The 19,134-nt window shown below is 40.6% G+C and overlaps 1 protein-coding gene across 5 annotated transcripts in view; it reads left to right on the top strand.

Moving 5' to 3' along the window:
• The window catches only part of lekr1 (Leucine-, glutamate- and lysine-rich protein 1), a 72,320-nt gene that overhangs the window by 44,070 nt on the left and 9,116 nt on the right, over positions 1 to 19,134 (top strand). For all 5 annotated transcript variants that reach the window (XM_019278971.2, XM_019278970.2, XM_027280795.1 and 2 more), the window contains 5 exons: positions 2,332 to 2,388; positions 4,472 to 4,675; positions 11,938 to 12,013; positions 14,710 to 14,874; positions 15,954 to 16,157. In XM_019278971.2, the coding sequence (XP_019134516.2) occupies positions 2,332 to 2,388; positions 4,472 to 4,675; positions 11,938 to 12,013; positions 14,710 to 14,874; positions 15,954 to 16,157 (706 nt within the window). The remainder of the gene's footprint in view (positions 1 to 2,331; positions 2,389 to 4,471; positions 4,676 to 11,937; positions 12,014 to 14,709; positions 14,875 to 15,953; positions 16,158 to 19,134) is intronic.

The raw sequence follows: 19,134 nt of genomic DNA, 5'->3' as shown, positions 1-19,134 counted from the left end.
TGCGTGGACTGGATCATCAGCAAACTATGCAAGGTTCTCTTAGCTTGAAGGATTGCTGTGGTACACTCACATGTGTCTCTTTACTGTTTTATGATACATTCTTTGAATGGTTGACACATCTAATTACCCGGAAAAAAACAAACATTTTTTCTTATTATTATGGCCAAGAAGGCAGCGGGAAGACTAACTCTCTTTCCGCTGAAGGCGGCAGGTATGTGTTCCATCTGCAGTCTGTAATTTGAGTGATGCGCGTTGTCAAGCAGTGATTACGCATGCCAGATCCACTGTGGTTAACTTGATTAAATGTTGCGCAACCAGCAAACTCATTCTTCATTGTTTTAGACATTACATGGTTGGCAGTGTGAAGTTTGCAACCGCTGGTTGGACAAAACAAAGCAATGTGAAGGTGTCATTTCTGGACTCTGGGACAGAATTTCTCACTTTTGTCAGACTTTTTTACAAATGAAACAATAAATTGGAAGGATTGTGAAAATAATCAGCAGATGACTCAACAACTCAACCAAATAAGTAGTTGACTGGTATAAGTAATACAATTACATAAAATATAATATTATAAGAGTTACATTATTCTACATTGGGTACTTTTGCTTTGTGTCTTCAGGTCACGTGGGACACACATTTCCATGGAAATTCATAAGACAGAGTTTTAACACCTCTCTCCTTTTTACACCAAAAACCCTCAGGAGTCCTCATGTCATGAATGGAACCTGCCCCAAACACGCCCTACGATAATATATGAAAATACATTCTTTAAAAATGCTCCCTTGATGTGCACACCGGGTACACCACACGCCTGCAGCCACAAAAATATCCCAAATCTGCAACTCCTTCAGTACACTGTGCGCTTGATTGCAATTTGAACCCTGTGCCTCATTCACTAAAACACCCCCCTCCCCTGTTTGACTTGGTTACATTTTCTCTGCCTCTCAACTCTCCTTTCACTTCTGACAAAAAAAAAAGTCAGGAACTGGAGACTAGAGGATGAGGAATAGTGGAAAAAGCAGCTGGGAATCAGATATCATGTCATCTCTGACCTTGGAGACAGAAAGTAGGAGTGAGGCAAAGAAAGACGAGGGACAGTGTGCTGTAAATAGACAGAATGTAGGAGCACTCAGAGGTCTGCTCTAAATCACCAGTAGCTGTGACAGCACGTGGAGGAAAAGAGGGTTAAAAAAAGAGAGCGAGAGAAAGGAAATGGGATGGAGATGTGTGATGAGAGGTACAAAGGGAGGGAAGCTAATAACTGGTGCCAGACAGCTGTGAGTGTATTACTCTGATTATGTGTGTGTATCTGGGCCCGTGTTTCTATCTGTGCTTCTGTCTGTCTGTTGCTAACCTTAATTAGACTGTATAAATGTCACAGTAATACTAAAACAGCAAAAGACAAGCGGGCTACAATCTGTTACGATGCAGATATGATACATTTATAATGGATAATTAATATTTGGCATTTTTCCCTTTCAGTCAGATGTACCAGTAATTCCACACAGTTGTAGATGAGCAGTGAAAACAGGCTTGTCTGACTGTGAGCTCAGACGTGCAAGCCCCTCTCACTCTATATCCTCATTGCGTGTGGCTGCAAGGTCACAGGGCTAGACAGCCAGCTACACACACACACACACACACACACACACAAACACACACACACACAAACACACACAAACACATTAACTGATCATGCCGCCAGAGAGGGGATTAGGCTGAGAAGCCGACAGGGTTAGGAGGGTTAGGGTAAAGTCTGTGTGTGTGTGCACAGGAGGCGGGAGTGCCACATACTGTCATGGCACGCAGAATTAGAATTAAAACTGATTTCCAATTTACTTTCTCAAGAGCGAGGCAGCAGCTACACATGACAAGAGGTGATGTCAGAAACACATGCACGTAGCTTATTTACTTTGAATGTAACAACAAAAAGAAAATTACTTGTGGAAAGTTGCTCGGTTGTAAAATGACGACCAATAGTATTTCGCAAAGCGTAACGAGTCGTGATATACAGGAAGCTTTGTTGAACTTTTGCTCATCCCAGAGGGGATTGTTCAGCTTGGCTTCTTCTTCTCCACATGGAGATTCAAGCGTAGGAGTACACAGAATAGCAGTTGTATGGATTTGGTATCTCGCTCAAGTACTTTTCAGTGACATTAGAAATTGTAAAAACACACACTGGAAGATTATATTTCCCTCTGCCTGAATATGAGAGATGAGTACAATTAATCTGAATTGCATTTTATACAAAGAGGAAAGTATTGCTCTGTTTCCAACTATGTAATCTGTTTAATAATCGTGACCATGCCATGCACTTTGTGTCTCCAGGGAGCAAAAGAGACGGAGAGAGGAGGAGCTGAGAGAGCACAGAGAAGAACTACTCAGGTATGTCCGCCTCTCCTTTTTCATTTTCTCTGCACTTCCCATCCCCATTTCCAATTTTCCCACAATCCCTAGTACTCATCCCACTAATTTTCCTCCAAATCGACCCCTTCCTCTGCTTCATTTCTCTTCTCCACCTCCTTCCTCCCAGAGAGAGGTGGGGATATTAGTGTCTGCAGAGATCTGCTCTTGGATCAGTTGAGGAGATCTTAGGCTACATAAAGTGCCAGTGACACAGCAGAGAGTCTCGTGTGAGGCTGGTGCAACAGATGGAAGCACTCCTTAGTTGGCGTGGAGTCATGTTTCTCTCTCTCTCTCCCTCTCTCTCTCTCTCTCTCGCTCTCTCTCTCACACACACACACACACACACACACACACACACACACACACTCATTCATCTGTGCACAGAGGCACGCACATCCTGTAGATATGTAGAGGCACAGTGGCACTTCTATTGTGTATAGTGCATCGCACTAATACACAGGCAGACACATGTGCTTACACACCCAACCCACATGCATACACCCACAGACAGACATATACACACAGAGCCTCTCATCTTTCCATGCAGGCGTTAGATGTATGAGGGGTGTGTGTTTTTTCACATGGTATCTGCTGGTATTCTTTTTCTAAGCCACTGACAGCCTGGTGTGTTCAATTACACTGTCGATTTATTTCCCTTCCCACACAGCAGTCTCTGATCTCACCCTCTGGCTCCTATACAGCTCAACATATGATAGCACTCCACTGGGGGGTGGGGGTGGTGGTGGTGGGGGTGGAGGCTATTTCAGAAAGGATGAGAGGTTGGGGGGAGGAAGGGAGAATGTGATGGGACAAAAAAAAAAATCCCCAAACTGCCCAAGATTGGAGATTATAGGTGGCTAAAGATGCTGTTTATCTGGTGAAGAAGCTTTGGTTTCTGTGGAGAAATCAATAAGTAGATCCTATCTAGTAGAGTCTGCTTTTGAAGTGAATGAATTGTTGCCAACTATTTCAGAGGAGGAGTACAGAGGCGAGATGAGAAAAACGCCCCTTCCTGTGTGTTCTTTAATCAAACTCTCTTTCCAGAAACATCTTACTCATTCGTCTCCTGATAAATCTACTAAAGAAGCACTAATACTGCACATTGGCAGACCAGCGCAGATACATACAAGTACATTGCGTGGCAAAGGAGTGGAAAATCTCTGGTAAATTTCCAGAAACTTCCCATGGGAAGTTAAGCTGGTGAATTTTGGATTGGAAACTTTCAATGGGAATTATGAAAATGAATGGGAATTAACTAGAAATGTTGGGTAATTTAGTAATTGGGGGTAAGTAGCTTCATTAAAAGATAAATGGTCAGCTTTTTAAGCTGTCTCTGTCAAATAAAGCTAAAAAAAAATGAATCTAAAAATCTGTAGTGGCCTTAATAGCCCTGCAGTAAGCTGTGTGCCATGTGCATGTGATCAAGGAATAGCAGAATTCAAGTGTACTCGCATGAAATCAGGATTATGCTAAAATATATTTTTCAGAACAACATTTAAGTTCCCTGTTCAGGTCCGACCTTCAATTCTATAAATTCCTGGGTTAATTCCTGTTTATTCCCATAAATTCCTGATAATTCGCATGGAAAGTTTCCAACTTTGAAAATTCCCAGAATTTTGTAACCCTTCATGTACACACATTCATTAAGTGTTTGTCTATTCAGTCACCCTATAGTTTTCATGTACTGTACCTACAGTGTGCGTGCATAAGTGTGTATTCTCAGTACTACTTGACATAAGAAAGGTCACAGTTAGAACGTTGTGGCAAACCTTGTAGAAAAACAGAACGTTGTTTGTATTTAGGGTTTGGCTTAGTTTTTGTGTGTTTGCTTGTGTCAACCACTTTACTATAAGGGGTCTGATAAGGCTCGGGAAAAAACGGCTTTTCTCTTATGTAACAGACTTGCTCTGATGCTTACGCTCACCCGTTGACCTGCAAACACAGACTTGCTGCCTGCAGGTGTATGCGTTTGTCTGTTTGTGCGGCGGTTCAAAGCATGCGTATGAACATGCAGATGAACTCGTGTTTGTGCAAACACTTATCTTCTGCATCTTTTCAACAGGTTAAAAGGGGAGTTGGAGGAGAAACAGGAGAGGTTGTTGTCATGCCAACAAAAGCACGACACCGTACAGGAGCAGCTGTCGTCATGGCGGCAGAGAGAGGAACAAATGAAAAGGAAGTGCTGCGCAGCTGAAGAGGAAGTGACACAACTGAGGGAAGCCGTGGAGAAGGTCCAGCAGGAAACGAGAGAGCTGAGGAGAGAAAGGTCATGATTGTGATATCTGCTGTGCTCTGTTTACATCTGCTTCTATTCTGTTCACAAACATTTTAGTCTTCAGGCTGGCATACAATCTAATCCTTCAAGGCTTTGAAAACTGTTTCTCAGTCAGCGTCTTACTATGCGATAGAGTCGTACACAAACACAATATTTAAAATAAATCTGGAACATAATCTGTTGCTTTGATTCAAACGTTCACTTCTAATGAAGCAGATTAGCTGATTTTGTGTTAAACTCGTAATAATATATAACATCTTACAAGTGTTTTTTTTTCCTGATTCAGATTTTTTTTTTTATTTATTCTTGATGTTTTTATAGATTGAAACCATGTTTTGTGGTGCTTTAGTGAATTAGTACATAGAAACGTTTAATGTTCCTAGAGTTGACTTTGGTGTAGTGGTCGTTCTCAAAGCTCATTAGAAAATCATCTCATACTGGGAAGATATTGACAGATATTGAACCGCAATGTCAAAAATGGCTGCTTTAGGTTTGAATGCAGGCTGAATTGAAGCTTACTGCGAGTCAGCTGCAGTGCACGGCTGTGCTTTGCTTTCCTTAACAGTGACACTGAAACCACAGACTGCTGGCTGTTAAAATCCCTGGTTGGGACTGTTTTGTTCTGATGTTAAATATTTACAACCCTTTTGTGTCTGAGAGGACATGTGGTGAGTACAGGCAGGAATCCTGTGTATGTGTTCTCATCAGTGCACTAACCAAGGGTCTTTCCATGAGAGCAGAGTGATCTAATAGAGTGTTGGGAGCTGTGCCATGTCTCTTATGTAAGGTGTTACCTCTCCCTGTGTGTCCACTTCATAACCTTGCATTTATGTGTGTTTATACATGTCACTACTTTATCTTTTCTTTTAATATATGTCCTTGATTGCACTGTTTGCAGATTGGATAGTTGGACAGAGCTCAAAACTCAAGGGTGTTACAAAGTGCTACATTTACCCTTTATGATGAGCTTTAAGAAGTTTAAGAAGAATAATCTGCACACTCCAAGATTTTATTTTAGATGTGGAATTTGTATCTGACCACTGGTGACCTTGATAGCAGGGCAAAGTTGATCACTTACAATTTTTTTTGTGTTTTACAAGTTTTCTGAAATGTCATGTTGGAATATATAAATGTGGCTGGATAATGCATACATCCTTTTATCACTCCATAAATCAGAAAATACTGTCAACAGCCAATAAAAAAAGAATTATCGCCATGTTTTTATGAATAAAATGTCCTATAAATCAGGCTACGAATGAACTATAACCAAACACCTCTGTGAAAACCTTCAGAACATAGACAGGAATAAAACTGGAAGGTTAGATGTATCTAAGTGCTACTGAAATGAAGATTTCTGGCTGGAAAAACAGTCTTTAAAAACATGTATTGAAAAAGGTGAAAACAAAAATCTTACCTAATAGATATCACCATGAAACTGCCACTTCTAAGATTTGTTTTATGCTCTCTGCCTAGTCCCAGAGGTCAAACCTGAAATACCTCCACATCTGAAAAGAAACTTCATGCTTTATAGAAACAATGGAGAAAGTTTCATGCTTTAGTCATAAGACACAAAAAGCACCTTCGATATATACATACATAATATATGATATATACAGACATAAAAATCTGTCATATATTCAGCTGTCTGTGTTATAGTAGATGACCTCAGTGTGAAAAGCAGACTTATCACATGTCAGACTGCTGGCAGTGACTTCATTGCAACACCAACCAGAATCCCATCCCAAGAAAAACACCCTCAACCTCTGACATCAGACAATAAAGCTGCTCTCCTCTCCAATACTATAGCTCTGCAACAAATCCTATGAATACTTTGAACATCCAGTGGAATCACCAGTGGACCGATTATATCTTTCCAGCATCAGGGCTCTGTTTACAGGGACGGTATGTTTGGTTCAAACTCTCAGACCTAGAGTCTCCACCGGTGACGCACTTGAGAAATACAAGACAGGGACGGTGGATTCGGATTATTAGGTTATTTATTAGGTCCAAAGAATGGTCCAAGGTATCACTATCACAAGGAGAACCAGAAAACTATCTGAGATAAAGCTACGCTATGTATTCATCTTTCACCACTGCAGTTCAACAGACTGACTCACACACTGACTCACACAGAATGAAATACATTATACTTTAAATACGTGATTACTTGATTACAGTGTGTGTCCGGGAACTATAAATATGAAATTTATTTATAAGGGCTGACGTCATTTGTTAAATTTGAAAGCGACTTGTAATTTGACCTGGTAACGTGATGAAGAATTCTTCCTCAGACTCAGAAAATGCTGATGCGATGACAAGAAGTGAATATAATGCAGCATAAGGATTATCACGCTTGTGATAACTTATTATTTATTTGCATCAAACTGTTGTTTTTCATTTCTCTGAGAAGGAATACTCTGAAAACCCCATAATGCATTAAATGAAAAACTGGGACACTGAAACAAATCTAAAAGATTAATCAGACAAGACACAAGCAGAAAGCCATATTTCCTTGAGTAGTTGTTTACTCTACAGCTGTCTCCCCAAGTAATATATTGAGAACCCTGGCACTGAAGAAATATGTACTGTAGTGCCAGATAGATGACAAATGTCTATATTAGTATATGTAGTATATCACTGAAGTGTTCATCCTTTATTTACCATTGATCAAACAGTCACACTTGGCATTCTGTGTCCTCCCTCAGCAGTGAGCATTGCATAATGAGTCAAAGTCATATGATGGATAGGGATTACAGATCATTTGTGAAAATGTCCTTCGATTGAAACATTCCTTTCAAGAAGAGTAAAAGCAGTGGCCTTTTTCGCTGCAGATAATTAGAGGCGATAACATCAGTTTTAAATGACTTTTCTGATTCCTAAGAATAACTCCAAACTATAGAAAAGCTAAACCTCAGTGCTAGACTTGAAAGTGAACACATGCCCCTCTAGGCTGAAATAGTTCACATTTTCCAGTTGATCTCATTATTTAAATAAATATCAATGGCTCGGGTTGGACACAAAGAGACACCCAAACATGTGTCTCCACAGTGTCCTCAGCTGAACTGGGCTCCGTTGTTGGAGGTCTGATGGTCAGTGTTTCTGTGTGTGTGTGTGTGTGTGTGTGTGTGTGTTTAAATGTCCTTTCTTCAGATGTTTAGAGAGGCTTAGAGAGGGAAAAGGCTGGATTACTGACTTGAGACTGTACTCACTTTATGTCCCGACCACAAGCATTCACACATACACATTCCAACATTTTTTTTTAAGTCAAGAGATTTGACCAGCTCCACTAAACTCCAGTGACCTGTGAAAGGACATACTGTTCCCTTGTTCGTACATCGGCCTTTTTTTCATGCTCACACATACACAGATACCCAGATACCCTGTGCCAACCTCTCTGTTGCGTGATCAAATCATCTTCACCGACCCCCCAGGACTCATTTATGCAATACCATTACAACTGTCTTAAATTCTTTTGTAGAGTTAAAATATATTTCATACTGTGGATGTATCACTCGTGTAATAAACCCTTTGCAGGGTTAATATGGCATTTCAAAATGTTAATCTTCAGTAGGAGAGAGTGGAGAGAGAAAATATAGCTTGATCCCCCGATGTTTAATTTACTACATGCCTTTTGCTGCAGTCAGATCAAGACAAACAGTTTGATACTCTACAGCCATTCGAAATAGCTCATTTAGAAGATTTTATGGAGACAGTATTACACATGATAATTTGGTTTTCTACTATATTATGAGCAGAACAGTAAGTGATTGTGATTAAAGTATAAGAGCAAACATTAGATTATTTTATATAGATCTTTCAAAATAAAACAACTCCACATCTGATGCTTTTTCAAACGAGTTGTTCTATGATACTAACATCAAAACAAACTTTGAATTAAAGCCAAATTACTTGGACGACTGGAAAAGGTCACACAGTTACAATAACAAGGATCATTTCCTCTCTTGTCTATAGGTTGACTCGACCTGCAGCTACAAATCTTGCGATATGGAACAATGCACATGCTGATAAAAACCTGTTGTGAAGTGACAAGCTTAGTAACCAGCAGACGTTGGTTTCCCTCAGGTCAGGAGGGTAGGACTGAGGGGGTGGAAGGATTGAGTGGAGAGGGACGACGGAAGGAATAGAGAGAGGAGGATAAAGAGAAGCATGAAAGGACACAGAGAAGGAAGGAAGGAAGAAGGAGAGGAGATTAAGAGAGAGGGTAGAAGGCAGGGGTTGTGGGAGGAGGGATGGAGACCGTGACTGTGGTTGCAGTGGTTACTTCACACACTGTCTGGCTCTCGCATGCACACAGCCTGGGTCACAGGGTCTGCACACGATCCACACACACACACACACACACACACGAAACATGACAGCTTGCCCTCGAATTCGGTATAACTGACGCAAAGTTAAAAACAGAAAGACAGCGTAAGAGAGGAAAAGAGGAGGAAGAGGGGGGGAAAAAGAGTGAGAGTGGCAGAAAGTGGAGAGAGTAGAAGATTTAAAAGTCAAGAGAGGTCAGGAATATCTGTGCGGTTCCTCATCCATCTGTTAAATGTGAGAGGACTTGTTTCAAGTGGTTTCAAGCAGCGGAGAAATGTTTTCGTGACAGAAATTATGATCCCAAAAACTCTTCCTTGTCTGTCTCTATAGAGAGAAGTGGTTTTAACGGCTTAGACTTTACACAATTAGGCTAATAAAAGACTTAAAAATATTAATGTCAACAGTACAGTACTCCCTAAAGTACTGTTTGCCGCTGTTTTTTCTCTCTGCTGTTTCTGTAGTTTCTCTTTGTTACCCAGAGTGGAAAGTATTATATCATTCTTGTCTGGGTTTATGTTTTATTGTGGCTCTCAGTCCTTTTTATTCATTTGTCATAAATTGCCATTGCTGTAAATTCATATGTCAATTTTTTTTTACAGGGCTAGCTCTCTCTTGCTTTGAAAGTGTGGGTGAGAAAGTTTCTTGACTTTGAAATCTTAATCATCTTTCCAGGTGGAGAGTTATGTCCCTGAAAATTGCAAAGAGGATGTATGAGATGATGTCAGCGGAGATTCCTGTTAACTGTTGATCTACATTGTTGATTCATACACAATAAAAACTATTTAAAATTGCCCTTGAGCTGGGTTGTAAATGTAATCGGATATCATTTAGAGTCGAGTCAGCCTTCTTTGTCGGCATGTGCACACAAAGATTGTATCAGCATAAAATGGAAAAAATGTTCTGTGCCTTTTGATGAGGTAGCAGCCGTTCACACTACACATTCACACACCACCACACTGCACACACACACACACACGCTTGCCCGTCCTTAAAAGCAGCGTGGCGTGTGAGTGAATGAGAGAGTGCTCCCAGATTTTCCCATCATTCCTCCCTGTAATCCCCCTAGACCTCCTTCTGAGGGATGGATTTGCACGCTCACGCTCCCCAGGGGGTCACAAACACGCACACAAACACACACGGGCATATAGAGTCTCAAAGTTGGTTTCAAAACCTTTGCAGGGGTCTACTTTTTTGATAATCAGAGTCGGTATTACATCTGACAGTTGGACACAAACACGCAAACACTGTACACATCAGCAGTTTGTGGCATATTAAAACAGCTTCAGCTCTATAAAACTGTCAAATCCTCACTTTCAGGGGTTTTTAACCAGCTGAGACTTTACTAACACAACTGTTGGATAGTTTCATAATTCTTGTTTAACCGCAACAGCCTTTTTCTAAGCCTGCATCTCTCCTCTGAATCCCATCTTTTAACAAGCTTGGACACATTTAAATGAGCTATAGGAGTCAGATCTTGGCATCAAAGTTGCAACTCTTGGGGTAGCATTCATGCATGGCCGTCTGTCTGGATCTATTTTTGTGCTTGTGTGTGTGTGTTGTGTGTGGTGAGTAGGCTGATGTGATTAGCCAGAGCCAGTGGAGTGAATAATATTGTGTCTGCCCTGACCATGAAGAGATGGAATGTACGTAGCTGCTGCTCTTTATTATACTGTAGATGATCTACTTCACAATCAGATGTACACAGAGTCGAGTGTGCACACTTTCAGACATCAGCTCACACACTTTTCTTATACAGATGGGCCCACTTACACACGCAAAGTGCTATAAGCAGTGGCTGTGTTGCATAGGGCCCGTTTGAAATGGTCTAGTATGGAGTGTGCGTGCAGTGTGCTGACTACTCTTTACTATTATTGACTTTAACAAGAGTCGATATTTAAACATGTTTACAGCTGCTTTTTTATGTCTTTGTCCGAATCTTGTTGCTGCTCACATTCTGCGAGAGTTCCCTCAAAAAACCTTTTACGCCAACTCTAACTGTATAAACATTGGTAATAGGCCGTCGGTTTCTCAACTTCTCTCTGGCTGGATTAAGATTGATGCTGCTTCACATCTTATCAGCCAGACCAGCTGCTGAAATGACATACTATATTTGGACAGAAGATCAACAAATCCATGAAATTCACTCTTTCTTGCTATCTCAACTCCATCTCACTCTTTTTTTCTTCTTCTTCTTCTTCTTCTTCTCCCTCTCTCTTCTCCCCAGAGACTTTTGTGTGTGAGTGTTCTTGTTAAATATTCTTTATGCAACCTGACGTGCGGAGAGCATCATCAAAAAGGAAGCATGTGTAAATATTATCAAAGCTTTTTGGGTCGTGACAGATATAGATGTTGGCTTACTTACTTATCTATTCAACTGCGGAAAGTGCTGCACTGTAAAATGCTTAATGCAATCTAGCGTGCATGTGTGAAAGAGAAAATGTGTGCCAGCCTGCGTCTCTGATTTTGTATTTGGTGTCTGCGTTTCTTCTTTCTGTCTGTGTTTGGGTCTCCTCAGTGACACAGAGGTTCAAACTCCAGAAGCTTAAGCAGCCAGGAACTGTGAACATGTCATTTGGCCTCATATGGGAATCTTTAGGCATTTACAGCAGAGCGGTAATGGCTTTAGAAGCAGATGGAAAAGTGTTGGTTGCTGCTGTATCAAGTAAGGGAATAAGTTATTTGGTCCTCAGGCAGTTGCTGTTTGAACATGGTTTCAGATGTTGCCGTTGATGCTACATTTATCTCCTCACTACGCTGGATGCTGATTTAGATGAACACTTAGTTTTAAAGGTGCAGTATTACAAAGGAAATTTAAGTCATTTAGTCATTGCAAAATGAGGTATCGGAATGATTTCAGTGTGCGTTTGTGTTGCTCTGAATATTCATATAGTTTCTCTTTACCTTGTACTGTATGTGTGTGTTTACAGGGAGATATTGATAGAGTCCCATGGCAGAGCCCTAACCAAGATGGAGGAAGATTGCAGGCAGCAAATGGCCTCGAAGGTAATTCTTTACCAGCGCTGACAATAACCCTGTTACGACTGATCAGACAATAACTGCAGTAATAACAATAACAAACAAACTCAGTTTGTATGAACCTAATTATAATAATTAGGAGGACTGGGATCAGTCCTGATCCAGACAACTTAATACAAGTATAATTCATACAAGTATAATAAAATAAAGACTGACCTCAACTCATTGAGGTACAAAAACAATGACCCAAACAAAACCAGTTAAAATCTAACTAGCTTAAAGATTTACCAGTGCAGTCTAGTTGCTTTGTGTATCTGGATCATGGTTGTATAAGGTCTGTAGAAGTAATGTTTTGATTATGTATGATGAACTCAAACAAATCAAAACATTGCTCACAAGCTTTGTGGCTGTGGGTGTATCAGTTTATGACTGGCAGACATTTCGTTCCAGTGTGTTGGAGTAAATAGACATTAGGACAGCATCCAAACCATTGTCACAGTTCAGAAGAGCTCAACAGGGAGGATCCTGACGCACAATGTGGATAAGATTATGAGGCTCCAAGACCACCAGTCTGTTTGACACCAGATAAACTAAATACACACACTCGCACGCACACACACACACAGACCAATCTGTCTTTTATTAGTTAAACAGTGTAGTAGTGTCTCTTGCACTGTCTGCCTGTCTGGCGGCGGAGTCACTGAGGTTTAGTCGAATGTCACAAGAGGAACTTGTGAACAAAGAATCAAATCACTGTTGTCTCATATTTCGTTTCTGACGCAAATCTTTACTTTACAAATGAATCTTAATAGAAGAAAAACATTGTTGCTATACATTTAACAGAGCTGTACATTTGCTTATGAAAGGTCAGGTTAATACTGATTTTAAATATTCAGTATTATAAATAAGACCATGTTGAGGAACATTGCACCAGATGTTATGCAAAAATACCATTATGTGTTTGCATTAAAAGCTTGTACTCCTGTTCAGTGGTAACAAATCTTTGCATAAAAAAAAGTTTTAAAAAAGGAAGTTCTGTACACATTCACAGGTGCGAATAACTGTGTATTTTCACAGGGTTTAAAACCATCACTACAGTTTATGATTCAGCCTAAATATAAAGTCTTTCAACTTCAGTAGTTCTGTTTGAGTGCCATGTTTGTCTGATATGTTCTTGATCTTAACCACTAACCCAATTCTGCTGAAAAAACACATTTAACCCCACAAATTGCATCACAGAAACCCACTGTGTCATCTAGCATTTCTGGTCACAGTGATTAAAGAGAAACTGTAACGAAACCATGGAGAGAGTTATGTTTGGCTTATTCTATCCTCTTCCCCATCCCCAAAAAGTGCTGAACGCACTCTAGATATAACAGTGTCACATGCATCACATAATCTATGACAGATGATAGATACATAATCTCACACATGTCCCTACAGGTTATTGCTCATTGTGGGCTTCCTGGCTTCACATTGCATTTATATAGTACTCATGAAAAGGAAGTGGTCACTCTTGTGCACTTTTTAAATACAAACAGCAGCTGTGCACATACACACATTCACACGCTCATACACACAAAAGGATATACTCACATAAACCATCCATGCTCCTCTCACGTACATTCACCCAGCAAAGAGGAAGTGGTGTTTTCTCATTTGGTCCAACACACGCAATCTTAGTCTTTCATACAGTCTCTCAAACCTCAACCATAATACACACGCACACACAATTGAGAATATACACTTTTTCACACGCCAATCTTTCCTCTTTTTTTTTTTCCCTGCATGCCCACATCCACTATTTCTCTTTTTTCACACTTGCACGCATAAATGAACACAGATATACACACACACATGCACACACACACACAGCCACAATGATCCCAGCCCATGGCCCTGACACTCTCACACAGTTTGTCTGATCTTCTAGACAACAAGGTAGCGTTGGCCAAGCCTGAATAAAAATATGTCTCACGCAACTCCTGCCGCGCTCTTGCAAGAGCCAAAGCTGGCGTTTTTTATGTCCCCGACAATTCAATTTTTGACTGCCAGAGTGTGACGACAAGGCCCCCTCATATATTCTGAAAAGAGTTAAGACATTGTTTCTGTTTGGAGCTCTCACCAGCAATAATATATATAACTCAACATGGAACAATAACACTTTGTTCAAAGTGTCTGTTAGAGGTTAGAGACTGCGGGTAGGACACAGTATTTTGAGATTAAATATGTTTACAGAAGCGCTGATGTGTTTTAAAGGGTTAGAGAACAATGCCAAATCTTTTCAAAAAACCTTCCCTGGCAGCTACAAAAGCTTCCAATGGTTTTCATTAGACGGATTTTCAGGTTGTATGAGTGTAAGGGTTAGTAAACAGCAATTTGATACACTATTGCTGTCTCCTTGTGTCTGTGTCGGGGCTTCTTGTTAAACTCTTTGACAAAGCTTTGTGTGACCTTCCTCCTTCCTGTTTATATCATGAAAAAATCTCTTCACAGTCTCTTAAGACTCTGAATTAGAGACGGGCTTTAGGATGTGGGCTAGACTGAACTTCTTCTTGGAGTTTTCATCACACAGCATATATACACTAATGTTACTGATGATGAAAATATGATCAGAAGTTTGACACTTCAAAAACTGCTTGTGCACTGGAGTTGTCATCACTATGTGTGAGACTCTACATCTGGGGAATATATATCTTTTGTCTGCGTCTTTGATTTTGTAGCTGGCTGCTGCCCTAGAAGAGCAGAGAACCCAGAATGCATTGCACCTGAGGGAGCGGATGGAGGAGCTTCGCGAGGGCGCGGAGTTAGAGCTATCAATTGACAGGGAGAAGAATCGACTGCTGCTGCTTCAGTACGAGCGAGAGAGCACCCAGCTTCAGCAGAAGGTTGATCATTAAAACGAATAAGTACATGTACTCATTCTCATTACCTTTCTTCAGTAATCCTTCTTTTTCTTTTTTTTTCCATGCCCTATCCACCTTCTTCTTTCTATTCACCATATTTTGAGAAGACATCAGAAGAGGAGACATGAAGATAGATCATTGAGTGATTGCAGAGAATATGACATGATATGATATATACTGTGTATATATATATATATTTTTTTTTTTCTTGCTTTCTCCTTCTTTCTTCTCCTTCTGCTTCACTTCTCTCTGTCCACTGTTGCCCGTATCCGTTTTATGCCTATGCCTTCTAGGAATTAGTTCCCACATTGTTCCTGTGTGTCATGCCTGTCTGGTTAGTCCACATTACTGTATGTGTTCCTGCTTGTTCTTTTAATGTGTGTTTGTGTGTGATTAATTCCCTCACATGCCTTCCGCATCATTGGAAACACCATTATGTACACAGACACTCTACAGGCTACTGGCACACACATGCATGTGGAAGTGTGGAAGACACTGCGGTTAGTCTCTGTGTGTACTGAGGAGATGAAGAAGGAAGAAAGATGCAGAGAGAGACTTTAGATCCAGACAGTGGGGGTGAGACAGACCAGAAAACAATGACACATTAGGGGAACAGGTTGTTACCTACACCATGAAATATATATCTGCCCACAGAGAAGTCTCTTGCAGTATGAGTAACAACCAAAACACAGGGACGTTTCAATGGACTAAAGACCATTAATATGAAAGTTTAGTCAAATTGAGAACTCCAACTCAGCCCTTTTAGCTCCCACTGTGTCTAGTGCTGCAACGTCTCCTCCTACCCACCTCCTGTACAAACTATAGATGAGACAACAGAAAACACGACATGACACAGAAGCCCGGTAACATTTACGACATCTTGATTTTTGCAGCACATTTGAGTGAGTCAGCATAAAACAAACTGCTGAAAAGCATCATTTCTAGTGACATTTGAGATGTGATTAATGGAATTCGTGAATGATATAGATTTTGACAAAACACATTGACTGTTGTGTGTACGTAAACACCCACAAAACTATCTAATTGTTCTTCTTCTCCAGCTGCAGGAGAGTGAGCAGGAGCTACGAGGACTGCAGGATGAGCTGCAGGAGGAGAGGAGGAGCAGGGTGGAGGAGAGGAGGATGCGAGAGGAGCAAATACACCAGGAGCTGCAGCACTCCCAGCAGCAGGAGGCACTACAGCTGAGCCAAGCTAAAGCTGAATTACAGCTGATGACTGAGAAGAATACTGAACTGCAAGACGAGGTGTGTGTGTGCATGTGTGTTGCTAACGTTTCTCTATTGCGTGGCATTTGATTGTCCTTCGCAAGAACTAGAGAGCCAGGAGTGGTTGTCACTGTATGAGAAAAAACAAAGAGAGTTTTGCATTTGTTTTATATATTCCACTGGTGGGTTTCTGTGCGAACGCTATTCAAACAAAGCTGGATTAAATTTAGTAAGTGTGTGTTTGTGTGAGTGTGGCCACAGCTAAAGGAAGTGAGTGAGAGAGTTTAAATGGAGAGAGAGAGAGAGAGAGAGAGAGAGAGAGAGAGAGAGACAGACAGACAGAGTTCATATTTGCTTTGGCAGCAGAGTGTGCAGTGATGGATTTCTGTGCCAGCAGCATCCAAGTGGAGCTGAATTAAATTGTGAAACAAAAAGTGAAAAGAGAGAGGCAGTGCATAGGGGAAGCAAGATGAGGCTTACATATGAAGAGCCTGAAGGAGGGCGACTGTGTGTGTGTGTGTGTGTGTGTGTGTGTGTGTGTGTGTGTGGGAGAGTGAATAAAAGAGAGTAAAGCAGCAGCGTTCATGAACAAGAACAAAGACAGGACAGGAAGGAGAGCATGCTAAAGTGATGAACAACTTTGATAGACATTTTGTGTGTATCTCAGTCTTTGTCTTTGTGTGTTAACACTGGCACCGGGGGGAGCAGTTATGACACATCTTGGCTGTCTGAACACTAACACACACATGGTCACGTGCACAAACACACACCCTTATTGCCTTCTAGGTCAACTTTCCCTCGAGTTTGATTTTTATTTCTCTTTGATCGTATCCTGCTTCTCTTTCTTTTCCTTTCATCAACTTCATTATGTGGGAATGTGTCCTCACAACAATACACATTTATCAAGTGGAACATTTTATTTAAAGCAGAGTTCATCTATTTTTGGCCACATAAGGGCAGCAAAAGAAACTATAAACACAACATTTACATATTATCCCATATACAATTGATATGACAAATTTGCTGGCAAAGAAAATATCTTGGTGTCAGTTTTTCCTCTATGTTTACCAGGTAGTTGCTAGCTAGTCTGCCACTTAAAGTCTGTGTATCTTGTTGATACAGTGTTTTTAATCACATTTATTCTTACTTTACACAGACTTTAAACAGTAAAGTTGTAAAACAAAAAAATGGGCTGAAAGATGCTAAAATGTGAGGGAAGGTGCAGTTTGATCTCTCACATTACGCAGTCTTTAATCTGTTTTCATATTAAACTAGCTTTTATATCAAAGCTTGTTTGTGTTGTGCACAAATATTATTTCTGTGAACAAACCATAAAGGACCAGTGTGTAGGATTTAGTGATATCTAGTGGTGTAATTGTGGATTGCAACAGCAAAACCTCTATCGTAGATGTAAACAATACCAGTGGAAAAATATATGTGGGGGCTAAGATCCCATTTTGCATTTCATCTTCAACAGTTGACAGTTGTTATGCTGCACAATTGTGACTATACTGTTCATTGTGTGCCACCACAGAAGATTCATTGAAGGCTGCGAACAGCTGGTCTTTTGTATTCTGTCCATTATTGGGGAAATGTTTTAATTTTAAATATAAAGGTCCTGGGATTCAGATCAGATTTGTTAATGCACAAGTCAATAAATATTACAGGGAACTCATTAGTTCAGGTGAGCAATGGACATCTATTCCTGATCTAGAAAGGTCACCAGCGCCTTCTGTCCTCTTCTCAGCACTCGTTCTCCACCCCAATTCCATCTCCTCCCCCTCCTTGTGCTCTCATCCAGCTCAGCTTTGTACTGCTGCAGTCGGACAGCCCTCTAACAGCCGTCCCTTTTTGTTCACCCACTGTCTCTTTAACCGCCTCCCTCTCAGAGCGCCTGTCCAGATAGGTTCAGCCAGTTCAAGGTGCCCTGATGCCAATTTCACAGCTGACATGCTCTTTTTATGTCATTCACGGACCTTCGCCACAGCAGCTCCTTCCCCCCATCACCCTTTTCTTTCTGTTCTTTCTCATCTATTTTAAAGGGGCCATTTTTTCTACTTTGTGCCTCTAGTTTCAGAACAGATCAGTCAGTATAATCCCATAAGATGACCTTTGTTTTTTCTTTTTCTTTCTTTTTGTATTCCTAACCCTTTGACTCTGTTCCTCTGTTTTGTCTCTAATGATCTCTCACAGTTCTTATCTAATTCATACCCAAGCTTCTATCATCCTTTTATTTAAAAGTTTTATTGATCTATCAATGTTGGTTGGTGTGTGTGTCTGTGTCTGTGTCTGTGTGTGTTGGTTGGAGATAATCGGGTTTTGATCATGACCTTGTGATATCGCTCTGTTGCCAAGATACTGCTGCAATGTCAGTGTTTTCATCATGTTAGAGCATACGAGTGACCTTTCACCCAGTCAGTCTTCAAAACAATGAAATAATAATTAGTCTCCTGGGATGAAGGAGTCATTTCAGGACTGAGCTACAAAAGTGAGGTCAGAAAAAAAAAATCTGTTTCATTTTCTCAAAAACCAAATAAAGAAAGAAAAATTGGAAAAGTACTACTGTAATGTAACGTGTGTTAACATTGTAAAACCATAGTGAACTGCGCTTGTGTTGTCGCATATTGTCTTAGAGCAGTTTTATTTACAGTCGCACAAACAAACAGACAGCGGGGATCAATTCTAGACGTTTAGCAGCAACATTGCTGATGTCTCGGTGTCTCTCTTGCAGACATATTTGCATTAACACATTGCATTTGCATTCTCGTCCATAAAGTTCTAGGGCGCCTCTACAAACAGTTGCTTAACTGAATGACCTTATGTAACCCCTGCTTATGGTTGCATCGGATAAATCAGCATATTGTTGTCTCCGCTTTACAACTAGTCTGTTAGAGAAGCGTAATATATAATATTGTACAAACAGTCATTCTACAGCAGATACACACACACTAAAACACAGTCTGGTAGTTCCCCCATTTAGTCTAACTCTTTCTTCTCCCACACTGCTTTACTGCTT

The sequence above is a fragment of the Larimichthys crocea genome, chromosome VII (assembly GCF_000972845.2).
Source record: "Larimichthys crocea isolate SSNF chromosome VII, L_crocea_2.0, whole genome shotgun sequence".
NCBI classification, from domain to species: Eukaryota; Metazoa; Chordata; class Actinopteri; family Sciaenidae; genus Larimichthys; species Larimichthys crocea.
Note: the sequence above shows the minus strand (reverse complement) of the source record. Positions and strands in the feature narration are given on the sequence as shown.